Source organism: Pristis pectinata, chromosome 8, assembly GCF_009764475.1.
Source record: "Pristis pectinata isolate sPriPec2 chromosome 8, sPriPec2.1.pri, whole genome shotgun sequence".
Classification (NCBI taxonomy): Eukaryota; Metazoa; Chordata; class Chondrichthyes; order Rhinopristiformes; family Pristidae; genus Pristis; species Pristis pectinata.
In genome coordinates, this window is record NC_067412.1 from 25,152,849 (window position 1) to 25,172,103 (window position 19,255).

The 19,255-nt window shown below is 41.0% G+C and overlaps 1 protein-coding gene across 1 annotated transcript in view; it reads right to left on the bottom strand.

Moving 5' to 3' along the window:
- The window catches only part of card11 (caspase recruitment domain family, member 11), a 212,752-nt gene that overhangs the window by 20,184 nt on the left and 173,313 nt on the right, over positions 1–19,255 (bottom strand). Inside the window, exons 16-18 of the mRNA XM_052021291.1 lie at positions 12,922–13,048; positions 10,903–11,143; positions 290–386 (exon numbers count right to left, since the gene is read on the bottom strand). Of these exons, the coding sequence (XP_051877251.1) occupies positions 290–386; positions 10,903–11,143; positions 12,922–13,048 (465 nt within the window). The remainder of the gene's footprint in view (positions 1–289; positions 387–10,902; positions 11,144–12,921; positions 13,049–19,255) is intronic.

Genomic DNA, 19,255 nt, shown 5'->3' on the forward strand with positions numbered 1-19,255 from the left:
ATGGCTGTAGTTTATTTCTAGGGCAAAATAACTTGTTTGAGTCCACATTCAGCAGTGGCGTTACTTTCAGACTTAATGTTTAGGTAGTAATTATACACTTAAAGATTTCAGCATATTGCCTCTCTGCTGTCCAGTGAGTATAAAATATTGTACCAAAATATACACAGATTTCAGTAATGTCAACAACTTAGATAAATAGCAGAAGTTTTGAGGTAAAATAGGTTATTCGTTTAATGGAAATTGATTGTACAAAACAGTATAAATTATTCAGAGTGATAGAAAGACAGACCCATAATCCTCGGAGTGTGCTATATTGATTGTCTGTCTCATCTCTGCTGCCACGGTACATCAATCTCTGAATCTTCACCAAGAGCAGCTGCTGAGCTCTGTAACAGAAAGATGAAGGCTAAGGATTACACATATAGTACGCTGGTTGAGTACCAGTGATCTCGGCATGTTTCACCTTTAATAATGGTGCTGTGGGTTAGATCCCTGTGACAAAACATTATCCTCTTCCCTTCCGGTAAGCACGTCTAAGGCTAGGAACTTAGTGATCTCTACCGCCAGCTGAAAGGTCCCTAGGTGGCATTATGTTAGATGTTGTTTTGTTGACCCCCATAGTCCACGAATCAACACACATGAAACCCACACACAATAAAACTTTCTGATTCAGCTTTTTCTACCAGAAATTCATCAGATTCTTTCTCGGAGATCAGAGGCTCACCATTGTGAAGTAGTAGATGGAAATGTTACTCTTGGGACGAGAGCAGCTGTTTTGTCTTGCAGAGCTTTTTATTATGAATCTGGCGAAATTCAGGTTGCAATTTATTTTAATGAAAAATCCATTAGAGCTTGATTGTGCAGGAGGAGCCAAGAATTTTAAGACCCAACCAAACCATGTGACAAATTTGAACGACATGACTAGATAACCATCACCAGTATTTTACTCAAAATGTACTGCATAACCCAGGATTGTCCTGGAGTCTCCAAGAAATACACATTAATCTCCTACACACCACAGCAAGCAAACAAAGAGAAAAATCAGAGAGATTAAAAAAGTGTGCTTTCTTTCTAATTCCTTCGAAAATATTGATCCGTTATAAAAATATTGGAACTGTTAAAAACAGGTGGTTGACTGTCAACAACCATTCACTCGGGTGACTAACAATGATTTTCACTCAGATTGGGAAAGCTATATAAATGTATAAGCAAACTAGTGCAAGAACTCTGTGGGTAAAGCAGCATCCATAGAGGCAGAGGGACGGTCGATGTTTAAGATTGAGATACTCACCAAGATTAGCGAGGTGGATGGATAGGTAAGGCAGCCGATGGTTGAAGACCATATATTGAAAGCCAGGAAGTACACCCAGAACTGGCAACCCTCCCACCACTTCAGTTTTTCAGGAACCAAAATGAAAGAGGGGTACTAATTACCATGTGCAGAAGCATCAGATGCAAAGTTGCTGGTGCAGCTTACCTGCACAGATTCCATGCCTTCCTATGGATAATTATTTTGACTAGCTCTTTTAACCAAAGGGGAGATTAACACTCTGGCAAATCCATTGGGGGTTTTCTTTGAAATACTGTTTTAAATCTGTTGATGTTAGCAGGATGTAACTGGAATTTTAACTCAAGATCTCCACTGGGAATTCTCAGTGCCATCCATCCAAAATGCCAATCTAGTGGCAAGGAGTGGGGTGAGAAGAGATCCAGAGGAGGTGGCTAATTTTATGTTTCTTTGCTCCATTGAATGGCAGGAGGAGTGGGTACGTTTCCATAGGCCCCACAAGGAAAGCCTGGCTCTCTTCTTACTTGGAGTTTCATCCCAACTCCATTCCTAATGACCTCAGTATCAATGACCATATTGCATTCCCTATACTTAAGTCCAATTCATTCATCTGTCAAGAACAAAATGGTCCAAGCATTAACCTCAGGATGTATTTGACATTTCTCCTACCCAACAACATTCATTCTCCCTTGCTCCTTGTTTCATACTTTACGAAGGGACTACAATTTAGAATGAATTCACTGGCTGTGAAGCCCTCAGGACATCCCGAGGCCATGAAAGGTGCTACTTAAATGTTTTTCCTCACTTTTTAAAAAAATATTTCCTCCCCCAGCATATTCTCTCAGCAGTCTTAGGACACTTTAGAATGCTTTATCTGATCAATTTGAGTCTTTCTGTTCACCTTATTACAGCCATTTATAACTTTCATATCACTGTTAAATGACCTTTAATCCTTATCAATCAGACACTTCCAGTATTTTAGGGCTATCCTCATATTTATCAATTCTGATCCTTGGCATCTTGCTGCATTTTCTGATGTCATTTCCATATTGTCGTGTCACCAAGTGCACAAGACACTAACTGTGATCAAACTTGAAACACTTACCATTACTTCTTTACTATTGTAGCCCCAGTTAATATTTGCCCCCTACTCAAACGCATAAAATTGATTATCACATTGCTACTTGCAGGAAATATTTATGAATAGACTGCTGTATTTTCTACTTTATCTATCCTCAAAAAGTACATCATTAGCTGGAAACCACTTCAGGGTATCTGAGATGATGGAAGACATTACCTAAAGTTCCTTCTTTATAAAAATTAAATATGTTATTGTCTTGTGACTTTATCTGCCTGCACCTGCATGTTCAAGAAATTATGTACAGAAATCTTAGAAAGGGACACTCCTCTCTTTCCATTGAATGTGCATATCCCTTACTTGCCTTCCTCCCAAAAATACATCACCTGACAATTATTCACATGAAATTGAATCTGCCAGCTATTTGCCTAACCTGCCTGTGTTGTCCTGAATTATTTAACAGCATTTTTCACTGTTTGCCAAACCTCCTGCTTTTGTGTCATCAGCAAATGTTGAGATTGCGTTCCCTATACTTAAGTGCAATTCATTCATCTGTCGAGAACAAAATGGTCCAAGCATTAACCTCAGGATGTATTCGACATTTCTCCTATCCAACAACATTCATTCTCCCTTGCTCCTTGTTTCATACTTTACGAAGGAACTACAATTTAGAATGAATTCATTGGCTGTGAAGCCCTCAGGACATCCTGAGGCCATGAAAGGTGCCACATAATGTTTTTCCTCAATTTTTTTTTAACATTTCCTCCCCCAGCATATCCTCTCACAGTCTTAGGACACTGCACAGAATGCCTTATCCGATCAAAATGAAACCATGAATGTATTTTCTGTAACTTGTTTTAGATTCTTTTGAGTTTGTACTTTAAATTGCAGTTTCCCAGTGCAGTAGATGCAGGCTGTGCAGGCATTAGGTTGCTGGGAGCTTGTTGTTGTGCAAAAGGTAACTGTGTATCTGAACTATATTGAACTCTATTCAAGCTGACAGCTCAGTGAAGAGGCCACACTTGCGATCTCTCGCAAAACATTCCACTCCAGAAAGGAAATCAACACATAACCACAGCACATTGTATCTAACACAATAAAGGATCAAAACAAAGGAGTTTAAAATAAATAGATGCTTCCAAATCCTGCACCATTGTACCATTTTAGTTGTCATATCTACAAATCCAATTTAAAATTTTCAATAAATTAATGCTCTGACTGGCCACTGTTCATCTAACTGAATATTATTAGGCAAACTCACCGCAGAAAATATATGCTGGACCTGTGGACTTCATAACACCTTTGTAAAAAAGGCAAAGTTGCCATATGATGGAGGTAGAGGATTTTTGGGGAGGGGGTGGGAGGATGTGGAGAGGTGCTGTTGAGAAACATTTTTTTTAATGTTTAAAATTGTACTTATCTGGAATCTACTGCCCAACATGGTTGTCTTCAGTATAAAAGTTGGGAAATCATGTTCCATCTGTATAAAACTTTGGTTAGGCCACATTAGAAGTATTGTGTGCATTTCTGGTCACCTCATTACAGAAAGGATGTGGAGAGTTTGGAGAGGGTGCAGGAGAGAGATTCACCAGGATGTTGCCTGGTTTGGAGTGTCATAGCTATAAGGAAAGGTTGGACCAACTTGGATTGTTTCCTCTGGAGCGCTGGAGGGGAGACCCGATAGACATATATAAAATTATGAGAGGCAGAGATAGGGTAGATAGTCTTTTTCCCCAGGGTGAAAATGTCAAATGCAAGAGGGCATAGTCAAATACTGGAGGGCATAGCTTTAAGGTGAAAGGAGGAAAGTTTAGAAGAGATTTATGAGGCAAGTGTTTTTTTTACACACACAACAAGCATGGAATAGAGGGATATAGACCATGTGCAGGTTAAATTGGCATTATGGTCAGCACAGACATTGTGGACCGAAAGGCCTGTTCCTGTGCTGTACTGTTTTATGTTCAATGTTAAACAAATTCAACAATAAATTTCAGAAGTGCTAGGGCACGACCATCTCCAACAAGAGGTAGTCTAACCACATACCTTTGACATTCAATGGCATTACCATTGCCAAACACCACACTATCAACATCTTGGGAGTCACCACATCCCAGAATTGAATCAGCTACTTAAGTACTGTAGTTGCAAGAACAAAGGCAGGGTATCCTCTGGTGAGTGACTTGTCTCTTGATACCTCAAAGTCTTTACATCAATTACAATGCCCAAGTCAGGATTATGATGCAATAATCTCCATTTCCATGGGTGAGTGCAGCTCCAACAATGCCTAAGAAGCTCAACATCAACCAGGACAAACTGGCCTTCTTGAGTGGTACCCATCTGCCACCTGCACCCAGTAGCTGCATTGTGTCTTAAAAATGGAATGCACTGCAGGTACTTGCGTAAGCTACACCAACAGCACCTCCTATGGCCTTTACCAGCAAGAAGGACATGGGCAGCAGGTGCATTCAAGCACCCTTTCTGTAGGTTCCCTTCCAAGTCGCACATTATCCTGACTTGGAAATACGTATATTGTTGTTCTTTCACTGTCATCAGGTCTAAATCCAGGCATTCCCTACCCAGCAAAACAGTGGGAGTGTCTTCACTGGAGGGACTGCAGCAGTTCAAAAAGATACCTTACTATTCCTCTTCAAGGGCACTTAGGATGAACAATAGATGCTGCCTTGCCAACAATGTCATTTCCAAAAAAGTACATGGAAATATGAAAAATTACATAAATACAAAGAAAAAAATAATTGCCAGGCCATTAGGAAAGGGGAGTGGGAGTAGAACCAATTTGATAGCTCATTCAAAGAGTAGCACAGTATATGATGGCCTTAACAGCTTTCTTCTGTGCTCTTTAATTCTCTGATTATACTCCAAAAATTGTCTGAATGTGCCACATGATGAGATATGCTCATTAATGCCAGGAAAAATGTTGCCATAAATATAAAACAGATTCCTTGATCTTACAGGCATGCCAGGTTTGCTGCTAACATTAGCAACTGGAGAAAAATATTAATCCTTGCCCAGATATCAATCGCTGATGGGTATGTGTGCATCTGCTTCACGCTATATGGCCCGACATCAAACCCTCTGTGTTGAAAGAGAGGCTTGTGAATGTTTGTGTTATGTATATTTCAAACTGTCCACTCTGGGTTTCTTTATAAATCTGCCTTCATCTACTGATGGCCAGAGTGCGAGATAGACAACCCAACTGCAACTCACGATCAGTAACAATGCACCACAAGAGGGTGGTTCTTATCCTAAAAGGTACTGGGACCTATCCATGCTTCTTCCCAACCCCATCTTCCTTAACCACAGTAAGCCCCGATAACGCTGGAGATATACTATTGACTTGTGCATCTCTGATGCAGCAAAATATTGGCAAGGAAGCCTGCTACTGATAAACACAAGGCAAATAATAAAGAAAATACGTTTGTATAGTGTCATGATCCCAGAACATTTCAAGCATTTCCACCCAGAGATGTATTTCTTAAGTGTAGTCACTATTGTAATCAGGGGAACGTTGCAACTGATTACACACAGCAAGGTCCCACACACAGTTTTCTGATAACGTGCACATTGTTTCCAGAAAGTCAGTTCATAGATAAACAATGGCATAGACATCAGAGATTGCTCTTCCTCAAGCTGGGACAAAGGATATTTTCTGAGAAAATGGACTCCATCATATGGTCTAACATTCCATATAGACAGCACCTCCGAAAAAAAATTAATGTGATGATCAATCTAGAATACATGCTCAAGGCTCCGGAACAGGACAAGAACTCACAACCTTCCAACTTAGAAGTGAAAATGTTACCACTCAACCAAGACTGACACTGATCCAAATGGAAATAACGGCATGTAACTACCAGGAGCAGGGTCACTTATGAACACTCGGTTTAATACCTCGTGAAAGATTCTTTTAACTTTCAAATAAAAAAGATGGAAGATTTTTATATAATGCCTCTCAGCTGCCCTTCTAGTCAACCTCAAGCGCTATACAGCCAATAAATATCTGTGAAATAAAAACAGAAAATGCTGGAAAAATGCAGCAGATCAGGCAGCATCTGCGTAGAGAAAATGAGTTGATATATCAAGTCAATGAAACTGAATTAAAGCATCCTGATGAACAGTCATCCATTCTGTTTCTTTTTCCATGAATGCTTTCTGGCTGCTGAGCAGTTCTAGCATTTTCTGTTTGTATTTCAGGTTTCCAGTATCTGCAGTATTGTGCTTTTGAAACTTAGTTGTTGATGTACAGCAAGATGGGTGGCTGTCAATTTGCACACTGCTAGTTCCTGCAGTTAGCAAGATGATAATAACTCATTCAACTGCTTTAGTGATTTTGATTGAGGGATAAATATTGATCAGGACATTGTTTTACAATGAACAGAGACGTCATCAGCAAACTGCCAAGGGATCTTTCAGATCCTCCTAACAGAACAGGTGGGACTTTGGCTTTATATCTAATCCAAAGGACAGTCCCTCCAACAGCACAGCATTTGCTCAGTAATGCAAGGAGAAGGTCTGTTTGAATCATAAGCCAATAAACTCTGGAGTGGGTTTCAATAATCCTGCACCCAGAGCCTCTCATCTCAGAGGCAAGGGTCCTGCCAACAGATGACATGAAGACTAACCACTGGAGTGAGGTGAGCTTGGGCTTTTTAATGCCATTTAGCTTTTGCCTAAGCTTTCAAGAAAGGCCCAAAAGTAATATTTGAGAAAAATCACATACAGAAGTTAAAATAGAATATTTCATCCTATTGTATCCAGCATATACATATCTAAACCCCACCACACTCTCAGCAAAACACAGGCCAAGGGTCCAAGCATCAGAAGGATTTAACCTCGACATTAATCTCACCTTCTTGTCAGAAATCCTATTAACTAGTACTGATTAATAAAAAGCTCTCAAGCCTAAATAATCATTCATTCACCGTGAACCAAGCCATTTTCTATGAGCACAGACTATTCTTGTACTCCAAGAGTTCTTAAGATAGATGGGAATGCAAAGGAAATATTTGAAATTGCATTAAAGTCTTTCTCAGATTTGAACTGCTGCCCTGCACTTATTTATCCTCTGGGTGGCACTGTATTCCTTTTTAAATGCATAAGTGCTTTAAAAATTATATTCGGCCCCTTTTAAAGATCACTTTATGTCCGTGTGAGTTTCATTTGCTTTACGGATAATTATATTTTCTTGGCAGTCATCAGTTATGTGTCCAATAGTAACTTTCAAAAGTGGATGCTTCTGAAAAAAAGCTGAAGGGCTACAGGGAAAGAGACAAGAAGTAGGGGAGAAACGGGAAGCTTTTGCAAAGAGCTGACACAGGTATTAATGGGCCAAATGGCCTCCTACTCTACTGCATCATTCTATAATGGTGCCCACCTCTAATCTGCCCCCTTGAAATACAACAACTGAGCTGTGCTGTTTTGTTTAAAACATTTGAATGGACTGCCATTTTGATTACCCACTATGTTCTGACTGGCCTATTCAATGCCCTTTATTGATGGCCCTCACCCAGATGATGTATCATGCATACTGTAATTATTGACAGATAGACTTCTTCCTGCTAAAGGGGAATTAATTGGGAATGTAACACCTTCTGGCTTCTGCAGCATGAATAAAAAATACTGAAGAATTTTCATGTACAATTACATCTCGTTATACACCATTTTTTTAAATTACATGCCATTTCCAGGAAAAATGGATCACTTTCAGGTGTCAACCTTGGCTCAGGAATAACACTGACTTCAAAGATCAGGTGTTCAGACTGTACCCAAAATACTTAAGCATGTTGTTTTAGGCTGACATTGCAGTCCTGTCCTTTGGAATGCAATGTTAAATTGAAGTTCTGCCTGCCTGGGCCTCTCTACCTCCCTCTGCAATGGATCCTCGACTTACTATCAGGAGACTGCAGTCAGTGCAGATTGATAATAACATCTACTCCTCCCTGACAATCAGCACAGGTGCACCTCAAGGATGCATGCTTAGCCCACTGCTCTACTCTCTCTACACTCATGACTGTGTGGCTAGGCACAGCTCAAACTCCATCTATAAATTTGCCGAAGACACCATTGTTGTTGGCAGAATCTCAGATGGTGACGAGGAGGTGTACAGGAATGAGATCGATCGGCTGGTTGAGCAGTGTCGCAACAACAACCTCGCACCCAACATCAGCAAGACCAAGGAATTGATTGTGGACTTCAGGAAGGGGAAGTTGGGAGAACACATCAAGGGGTCAGCGGTGGAAAGGGTGAGCAGCTTCAAGTTTCTGAGTATCAACATCCCAGAGGATCTATCTTGGGCCCAACACATTGATGCAATCACGAAGGAGGCACACCAGTAGCTCTACTTTATTAGGAATTTGAGGTTTGGTATGTCACCAAAGACTCTTGCAAATTTATACAGATATACGTTGGAGAGCATTCTGACTGGTTGCATCACAGCCTGGTACAGAAGCTCCAAGGCACAGGATCAAAAGAGGCAGCAGAGGGTTGTAGACTCAGCCAGCTCCATCACGGACACAACCCTCTGCACTATTGAGGACATCTTTAAGAGGTGGTACCTCAAGGCGGCGGCATCCATCATTAAGTATCCTCACCATCTGGTTCATGCCCTCTTCTTGTTACTACCTTCGGGGAAGGGGTACAGGAGCCTGAAGACCCACACTCAACATTTTAGGAACAGCTTCTTTCCCTTTGCCATCAGATTTCTGAACAGTCCATGAACACTACTCATTATTCCTATTTTGCACTATTTATTTATTTTTGTAACTTGTATTAATTTTTATGTCTTGCACTGTACTGCTGCCACAGAACAACAAATTTCACAACATATGTCAGTGATAATAAACCCAGTTCTGATTCTCATTTCTGGACCTAAAAGATCCCAAGGTGCAGAAGAATATGGGAGGTCTAAAACCTGCAGCTTCCTAAGTCAGGCACGAGGATTGCACTGCCAGATAAGTGGCACCTGTTGATTGCAATGCAGGCAACATGCCAGCTTTGTGCTGCCAGCTCAGCATACAAGGATTTCTTGGTCTAGCCAGTGCTAACCATGCTGTTCATTGACTGGATAAATCAGCAGGGGGTTAATACCAGTAAAATCCATGTGCTGTGTTAAGGCTAACCTCCAACTCTTAGAGGGGAAGTACTTTGCAGCTGGACCTGGTGCTGGCAGTCACTCTACAGTGAATCTGATCTGGGAAACTGTAAGAGAGGGGTGTCCAGAATGCTTGGATGTTGCACTATAGGGATTGGAAAAGATGGAATGAAGGAGGAATGTCCTGTGACTGCTGAGGGCAAGGAGGCCCCCCCAGTGCATTTTCATCGGCAGTGGGAACAGATAGCTATGGCAACCAATGCCAGGTATCAGATATCATCCTGCAAGAAGTTCAATGATCTCACATGATCGACCAAGGTCAGTGAACACACCCACTGAGTGCCACAACTTCACCTCTAGCTTCAGACTGCTCAATTCACCACAACTCTATCATTCACCTATCATCAATATCTATCAGTGAAGACTCACACCTCACATTCACCTACTCCACCATCGCCTTATAAAGTTAGCACTAGTACAAGCCTCACATCTAAATTTCACAGGCTGCACAGATATTTTTGTTCAGGGCATGCCATTTTGGGGCTTTAAAGGCACTCACCATGCCTAATTCCTTGCTGTATGGTGATTAGCTGGCTAGTTTCCCTGAAAGGATTGCAGTATGCATTTTTGGCATCTGGTTCTTCAACTGCTTCTACAGTTCCACTAATCATCCTACTGCAAAGGGTGGCCTTTTCTGTGTCCTGTGACTGGCAAGGAATTTGGCTTATCTGCTCTGCTGCCTTTGTGCACTTGGCTATGTTGTTGTTCAAAATGAGATCCACTAATCAAGTAGACCAGAGATGACATGTTCAACAGTTCAGCTCCATAAGAATCACCTCTACAATCTGCAAAGCATTCACCAGTTGAAGCATCAAAATGACCAGGCATCTCTGGAACCACATTGTATCGTGGCATTAAACATCACCTAATTCCATTTACACTTCCATAGATTTTGAACAGGGCAGGAACATTGCAGGAGCTAGATACATAAAGAGCAAAAATGACTTACTTCTTCACATACCAATCATCAAAGCTGCATGAAAAATTGAACAAGTCACATTACATTCAGTTAAGACCCTTCCGTGGAGAACCGTGGAAACCTTATGTCTCAGTCATTGTTTCCCTCATGAGCAAGTTGCTTTTAACATACGTCAGGAATCAATTTACTTACAACATGTTATTGTCTTAATGAATCTATCAAAATTACATCCAAATGAATCAACAGTAGCTGATTCACCATCTTGCAAGAGTCTGTAGTTTGACCATTCACATTCTGTGGATTTGTCTTGAATTGACCTCACTTTAGCAATTATGTCCTCAGGTTCCACAGTTCTAGACAATGACTTGCCATGGTCAAGAATATCTGGCCAACCATGACAGTTGAAATGCCATTGTATATCAGATGTATTGAATCGAGAACCCAGTTACCTGCAGTAACTAGGAATGGTGCCTTTCTCCAGGTCTTTGTCCGTGAACAGGTCGACTCGCGCACATAGCCATTCGCATTTGCCCTGGTACATGGTGTCTAAAACATGAATAATCTCATCACACTTCACACACATTGAGCAGCTGTCTGTCTGTCCAGAGATACTCAGATTGACTCGAACGTAAAAAGAATCACCAGACATGATGCAACCATCTTCCAGATCCTTTTGCAACTTCTTGTAACCTTCAGAATAAAGCACAGATTTCCATTGTCAGTTTCCAACTGATCAGATTAATATGATAAAGTGCCTCGCACTCGTTATTATCTAAACTTCACAAAAGTCTGATATCTTTGCTCTTTCCTGGTGATTTCCCCACTGATTTTACATAATTGTTTCTACTTTCTTGCCATTGTTAAATGCCTTGCATTGATGCCCAGCCTAAAGGACAGATAGGTCCTGCTGATGGGCGTCCATCAACACCAATTAATAACCAACCAGCTATTAGAATACACGTAAGAGAACTATGGAATGACATCCCATGGACTCCTTTCAACGTTCTTTCCATTTGGTATTGCATTTGGTTCCCCTCCCTCACAGAATGGGCAAAAAATGATTAACATCTTCATGCAATAAATTGCAAGTGTGATGGGTCAATGTTTTGTGCTGTTGCACTCACCTCAACTTTATTGCAAATCAATTCAGGTAGTAAATTAAATTCAAGAAGCAGTTTTGCTTCCATCACCACCTCAGAGCTAGGGAATTCTGAAGATTTCCATTTGGTCTTTTTTGAATCTAAAATTTTAATGGTTTATTTTGGGATAGTTAAAGAGGAAGTACAACTAGTTCTGTATTTCAAAGGAATACTCTCATTACAACAGTTTCTAATTGGGTATCATATAATTAACCCTCTCGAAGCCCAAAGTGAACATTGTGGACTCTACGTCTGTTGCTGTTTTCTCTGCACCAAGCATGACCACAGTTCACCTCTGAAAAAGATTTTCATGCTTCAGTGTACATTATCAAATTCAATACACATACTTTAATAAGGAGTTTCACACCTCAGCCTATAACTAAAACTTCATCCATTGTGGTTTGCAGGTTAAATTTAAAATTGTATTCATGCTTGAGCAAACAGCCAAAACTTTCTGTAGCATTTTAGAAATACTCACAAATAACATTTTATTTCTTTTGCTTAGGTTTGAAGCACACCAATAAAAAACTGGTGATCGGCAAGAAGCATGCACAACAAGCCTTTCAAATCTGAATCAAATTAACTACCAATGCTGTGACGACAGATACTGTGAGTTTATGTCCAACATGGAAAGTTTCAGAAAGTCGCTGAGCAGCATCTTTTCCAACTCTGGGGTTCTGCTTCCACATACAGTCACATTTACATGTTACTGGCATATTGTTTCAGGTACAGTATGTTTTTTAAAACTACACATTATCCTCCACATATCCTTCTGGTTGCCAAGGACACCACCAGGACTTGAAAATCTTTTATTGCCTTATTCATGCAACACAAGAGCAGAACTTGCTATTTAGGCAAAACTACTGATAAAGAGAAACTAAAGAAAGGATATAGCTACATATAAAAAGGCTTGGTGCTGTCCCTAGTGGATGCTATCATTCTTGACTCTTCATTTTACAGAAGATGTCTTCTAGTCTGTTGTTTCATTTCTGTTTTGTGACTACCTTGATATCTCAGTCAAGAATGAAAGCATGGTTCAACTTGGATCCCATAGTTTTTAGTTCAATAGTGTAGTTTATGTCACGTTGCTACTTCTCCACCCTTTTAATGATCTTGGTATATTTCCAAGAAAAACAGTTAGCACCCAAGAATATTCTTGTGAAGGTCTTCCACCAGACCCTCCTCATGGAAATTATGCTGTACTTTGGAAGGAAATTTTTGTGGTTAATTTTTATAAGGAGGCTACATCTTCTCCCCAATTTTGGTCTTTGGATTTGCTAACTTTCCCCATCAAATACACTGCCTTGCAACCAATTGCTTTAGGCTTACCATCAAAGTTTGCTTTAAAGTGCAGCGTCACTGGTCCATTGCATCGTTGTAATGTCCAATGGGCTTCTTCTTTAGTAGCGGTTTCCAAAGCCACAGTTTGATTTTCTCCCCTGATGCATCCTTCCAGCTTTAAAGAGAAAGATCTCAAATGAGGCCACACTAGAATAATATTCTTGTAAATTTAAAAAGCACAGTTGCCAAGAAAATAGACTGCATAGTGCCATGTTTTTATTTGCTACATGATCCAATTTTTATGAAAAATTAAGCATTATGGAAAACGAGGCATTTTAAATGAGTTGCACAAAATTTAGGATTTTCAATTTGAAAGTCTATGTCCAACATGGAGAGTTTTAGAAAGTCACCGAGCATCATTCATTCCGATTCTGGATTCTGCTTTCTCATATAGTCACATATGCATGTGAATGGCTGTTTACTCCAGCACGATTTTTTTTAACCACATATTATCCTCCACACATCCTTCTGGTTGCCAAGGACACCACTAGTGAATGATTTTCATTCCAAGTTCCCAGCACATCTAATGCTGTAATGTATGGTGGACTTCTCACATCTACAGCAGCATCCAATGACAGACGTTTAGCTGCAATTTCCATAATTTTCTGTTACATCTGCCTGGTGTAAAAAAGCAGGCTTTCGCTTTGTCTGTGAAGCCTGCTTCAATGCAACTCTAAGGTAACCTTCCGGAGTAAGTCCCAGGCGACAGCTGTGACCCCAAATCAGGAAGGTCTTTTACTTATCTTCCTTTTCCTTAAGTCACCCACATATTCCTTGCTATAATCTCCCTTCTCCTCATGTTCCCCACCTCCAGCTGTTTGCTATTTCCCAACCCTGCTCTAGGCTTTGGCAGCTGACCTTCGTTCCAACCCCACTAATTACTGTTCACACAAAATCACAAGACAAAGGAGCAGAAGTAGGCCATTTGGCCCATCGAGTTTGCTCCAAAGAAAAGGGGAAAAAAAGGAAAAGAAATGAGAAATGGGGGGGGGGGGGGTGCAAATGAGAAAAAAACTATTCTAGCCCCAATTTCCGGCCTTATTCCCATATTCCTTGATACCTTGACTAATTAGATATCTATCTATCTCCTCCTTAAATGCCTCCAATGATCTGGCCTCCACTGCTGTATGTGGCAAGGAATTCCATAAATTCACTACCCTCTGGCTAAAGAAATTTCTCCTCAATCTCTGTTTTAAACCTGTACCCTCTAATTCTAAGATTGTGCCCTCTGGTCCTGGACTCACCCACCAAGGGAAACAGCTTAGCCACATCTACTCTGTCCAGTCCTTTCAACATTTTAAATGTTTCTATGAGGTCCCCTCTTATTCTTCTGTACTCCAGTGAGTACAGTCCAAGAGCTGACAAACGCTCATCATATGTAAGCCCTTTCATTCCGGGAGTCATCCTCATAAATCTCCTCTGAACCCTCTCCAACATCAGCACATCCTTCCCAAGATATGGGGCCCAAAACTGTACACAGTATTCCAAATGAGGCCTCACTAGTGCCCCGTAGAGCCTCATCAACACTTCCTTACTTTTATACACTATACCTCTCGAAATGAATGCCAACATAGCATTCGCTTTCTTTACCACCAATCCGACCTGGTGGTTAACCTTTAGGGTATCCTGCACGAGTACCCCCAAGTCCCTCTGTACTTCTGTATTTTGAATTTTCTCCCCTTTTAGATAATAATCTGCCTGTTTATTTCTGTTTCCAAAGTGTACAACTGCACATTTCTCAACATTGAATCTCATCTGCCATTTCCTTGCCCATTCTCCTAAACTATCTAGGTCTCTCTGCAACCTTCCTGTCTCCTCAGTACTCTCTACTCCTCCACCTATCTTGGTGTCATCCGCAAACTTAGCCACAAAACCATTTACTCCATCATCCAAATTGTTAATGTACAGGGTAAAAAGGAGCAGCCCCAACACCGACCCCTGCGGAACACCACTAATAACCAGTAGCCAACCAGAACAGGATCCTTTTATTCCCATCCTTTGCTTCCTACCAACCAGCCAATGCTCCACCCATTCTGTTATCCTACCTGTAATTCCATGACCTCTCATCTTATTAATCAGCCTCTTGTGCGGCACCTTGTCGAAGGCCTTTTGAAAGTCTAAATACACAACATCCACAGCCTCTCCCTTATCCACCCTACCTGAGATTTCTTCAAAAAACTCCAATAGGTTGGTCAGGCAGGATCTTCCCTTCACGAAACCATGTTGGCTTGGACCTATCTTGCCTTGCACCTCTAGGTATTCCATAACCTCATCCTTGAGGATCGATTCTAATAACTTTCCCACCACCGATATCAGACTAATAGGTCTGTAATTTCCTTAATGCTGCCTCCCACCTTTCTTATACAGCAGAACTACATTTGTGACCCTCCAGTCCTCCGGAACCATGCCGGAGTCTATCGATTCCTGGAAAATTATCACCAATGCCTCCGCTATCTCTAAAGCCACCTCCTTCAGAACCCGGGAATGCACCTCATCCGGTCCGGGAGACTTATCAGTCTTTAGTCCATTTAGTTTTCCTAGCAGCTTCTCTCTAGTAATCTTAACTGAACTCAGTTCCATTCCTTGAGACCCCTGACTAACCGGTATATTGCTGATGTCCTCCACAGTGAAGACCGATGCAAAATACTCATTTAGTTCCTCTGCCATCTCTTTATCATCCATTATAATCTCTCCTGCACCGTTATCGACTGGTCCTATATCAACCCGTGTCTCTCTTTTACTCCTTATATATTTAAAAAAACTCTTAGTATCCTGTTGAATGTTAACTGCCAACTTCCTTTCATAATTCATCTTTTCTTTCCTAATGCCTTTCTTAGTTTCTTTCTGCAGGTTTTTAAAAAGTTTCCCAGTCTTCCGTTTTCCTACTAATTTTAGCTTCCTTATATGCCCTCCCTTTTGCTTCTATTTTAGCCTTCACCTCTCTCGTTATCCACATGTGTGTCTTTTTTCCATTCAAAACCTTTTTTCTTGGAATATATCTATGCTGCATTTTCCTTATTTCTTGTAGAAATTCCATCCATTTCTGCTCTGCCGTCCCTCCAGCTAGCTTACTCTTCCAATCAATTAGGGCCAGTTCCTCTCTCATGCCACTGTAATTTCCTTTGTTCCACTGAAATATCGATACACCAGTTATCAGCTTCTCCTTCTCAAATTTGAAACTGAACTCAATCATATTGTGATCACTAGTTCCCAATGGTTCCTTTACCTTTAGTTCCCTACTCACCTCCGGTTCGTTACACAGCACCCAGTCCAAAACAGCCGATCCCGTGGTGGGCTCATCAACAAGTTGCTCCAAAAAGCTGTCCCGTAGACATTCCACAAACTCACTCTCCTGAGATCTACTGCCTTGCTGGATTTCCCAGTCCACCTTCATGTTAAAATCCCCCATAATTATCTTAACGTTGTCACTCTGGCACACCTTTTCTATTTCTAACTGCAACTTATAGTCCACTTCCTGACTGCTATTAGGGGACCTATATATAACTGCTACTATTGTCCTTTTACCCTTGCTATTTCTTAGCTCCACCCATAAGGCTTCCACCTCTTCTGACCCAATGTCCTTCCTTTCTATTGATTTTATATCATTACTAACTATCATGGCCACACCACCCCCTCTGCCTACCCGCCTATCCTTCCTATACACTGTGTACCCCTGGACATTTAGTTCCCAGTCACATCCGTCATAAAGCCATGACTCAGTGATTGCCACAATGTCATATTTATTAATCTGTAGTTGTTCCACTAGGTCATCTACTTTATTCCTAATGCTACATGCATTTAAATATAGTACATTTAGTCCAGTATCTGCTATTGATTTTGTTGTACTTCTATTGTTCAGCAAATTATCCTGACTTTTCACCTGCCTGTCCTTCTTACCATCCTCACTACACACTGTCATGGACTTGTTTCTATATACCTCATCCTAACATCCTGCATCCTAACATCCTGGTTTGTTGTACTTCTATTGTTCAGCAAATTATCCCGACTTTTCGCCTGCCTGTCCTTCTTGCCATCCTCACTGCACACTGTCTTGGACTTGTTTCTATAAACCTCCTCCCTTACCCTAACATCTTGTATCCTAACATCCTGGTTTCTATCCCCCTGCCAGATTAGTTTAAACCCTCCCCAACAGCTAAACTAAACATTCCCGCCAGGATATTGGACCCTTTGGAGTTTAGGTGTAACCCATCCTTAGTGAATAAGGTCATGCCTCCCCCAAAAAAGGTCCCAATGATCCAGAAATCTGAAGCCCTGCCCCCTGCACCAGTCACTCAGCCACACATTCATCTGCCAGATCTTTCTACTCTTACTACCGTTGGCACGTGGCACAGGTAGTAATCCTGAAATTACCACCCTAGAGGTCCTACTTCTCAACTTTCTTCCTAACTCCTTGTATTCCTCCTCCAGGACCTCTTCTCTTTTTCTACCTATGTCATTGGTACCTACATGTACCAAGACTTCCGATCCACAACCCTTCCCAAGGTGTTTCCCCAAAAGAAGATCACACAAATATGGCCAATTCAGCAGCTACCAAATTTTCAAACAATACCCCACAAACAAAAATAACCATTGGCCTGCCACTCAATGACTGCATAATTGTGGCTTTGCAATTATTTCTCCACAGATATCTCATTTGAATAATGAGAATGTTTTAAGCACCTCAATCAGACCACTTCATTATCCTCTACACTGCAATGCAAGTAAGTTTACATTAGCCGTTCTTATAACTAAACTGCCTACACTCTGGAGCATAGAGGTTGTTCCTTAGTTTATTACTATGGTGAGGCAAAGTAAATGAGACTATGAATTATGATTTGACAATATAACTGTAACCAAAAAGACCAGAATTTGGGTCACACTTAAGCCAGAATAGGATTATAATTACTTAGGTCTGTCATACGTGACTATAATTCATTTATTTCCCATTTTGGATCTGGCACTATAAAGGCCAGCATTTATTGCTCATTCCTAATTGTCCTGGAGAAGGTGGTGGTGAATTGCCTTCTTGAACAGCTGCAGTCCTTATCGTGAAGGTACTTCCACAGTACTCTTGAGCACAGAGCTCCAGGATTTAGAACCAAGTCAGGACTTGTGCAACTTGAAGGGGAACCTACAAGTGGTGAAGTCCCAAGTGCTCAATGCCCTTGTCCTTCTTGGTGATGGAGGTTGTGAGTTTGGCAGGTGCCATCAAAGTCACCTATCCGAGTAACTGCGGTGCATTTTGTCAATGATACACATGCAGCCACCACGTGCAGGTGGTGTAGAGAATGAATGTTTAGGATGGTGGAAGTGGTACTAATCAAGGGAAATGGTTTGGCTTGTTAGATGTCAAGCTTCTTGAGAGTTGTTGAAACTACACTCATGCAAGACACTACAGTCTGGCACCTATGTCCTTCAGGACTCAAGAGGCTCAGTCATTGTTGGTTTTACCAATCCTCTCTTGGTATTGGACATTGAAGTCTCCCGCCCAGAGACTATTTTGTGCTCTTTCCAAATTCATGACTTTTTCCAACCCATGGAGGAGCACAGGTTCATTGGTTGAGGAAGACAATTGTGATAATCAGGAGGAGGTCTTCAATCTGAAATGTTAACTCTGTTTTTCTTCCTACAGATGTGATCTGATCTGCTGAGTATTTCCAGCATTTTCTGTTTTTATTTTATTATTTGAGGTTTCTTTGCCTCTGTTTAACCTAATGCCAACAAGACTTCATGGATTCTGGTTTCAATGCTGAGGACTTCAATGGCTACTCCCTCTGTATATTTCCTTACCAACACTTCTCTTGAGTCTCTCGTGTCCCCAGATGTTTCTGAAGAGGACTCTGCAAGGTCAACTAGGCTGGGAACAGCTTTGCTGTGTCTGCCTAGGTCCATGCCAGGTGATCCGTTTGGTTTTAATTCTTCCTCTGCCCATTAGAATATTGGTACAACTGAGCAGCTTGCTAGGCCATTTCAGAGTTAACCACATGGGCAAGGTCTGGAGTCGCATGAAGACGCCAGACAAGAATGGCAAATTTCCTCTCCCAAAGGACATTAGTGAACCAAGGTCCTTTTAACAAGAACCTAGTAGAATTTTGAGGTAATTATTGCTAAGATTAGTCCTTGTTTTTCCAGATTCCACATTATTAACTGAATTTAAATTCCACAGCAATGTATGATGGAATTCAAACTCAGGTTTTTGGATTGTTAGTCCAGGCTAATCCGGTAATTTAACTGCTGTACACAAACTGTAACAAACAGCCATCTGATGGTAACAATAGGGACTTTATTTAGCCACACTCATTTTCCACTTTCCCCCATAAGA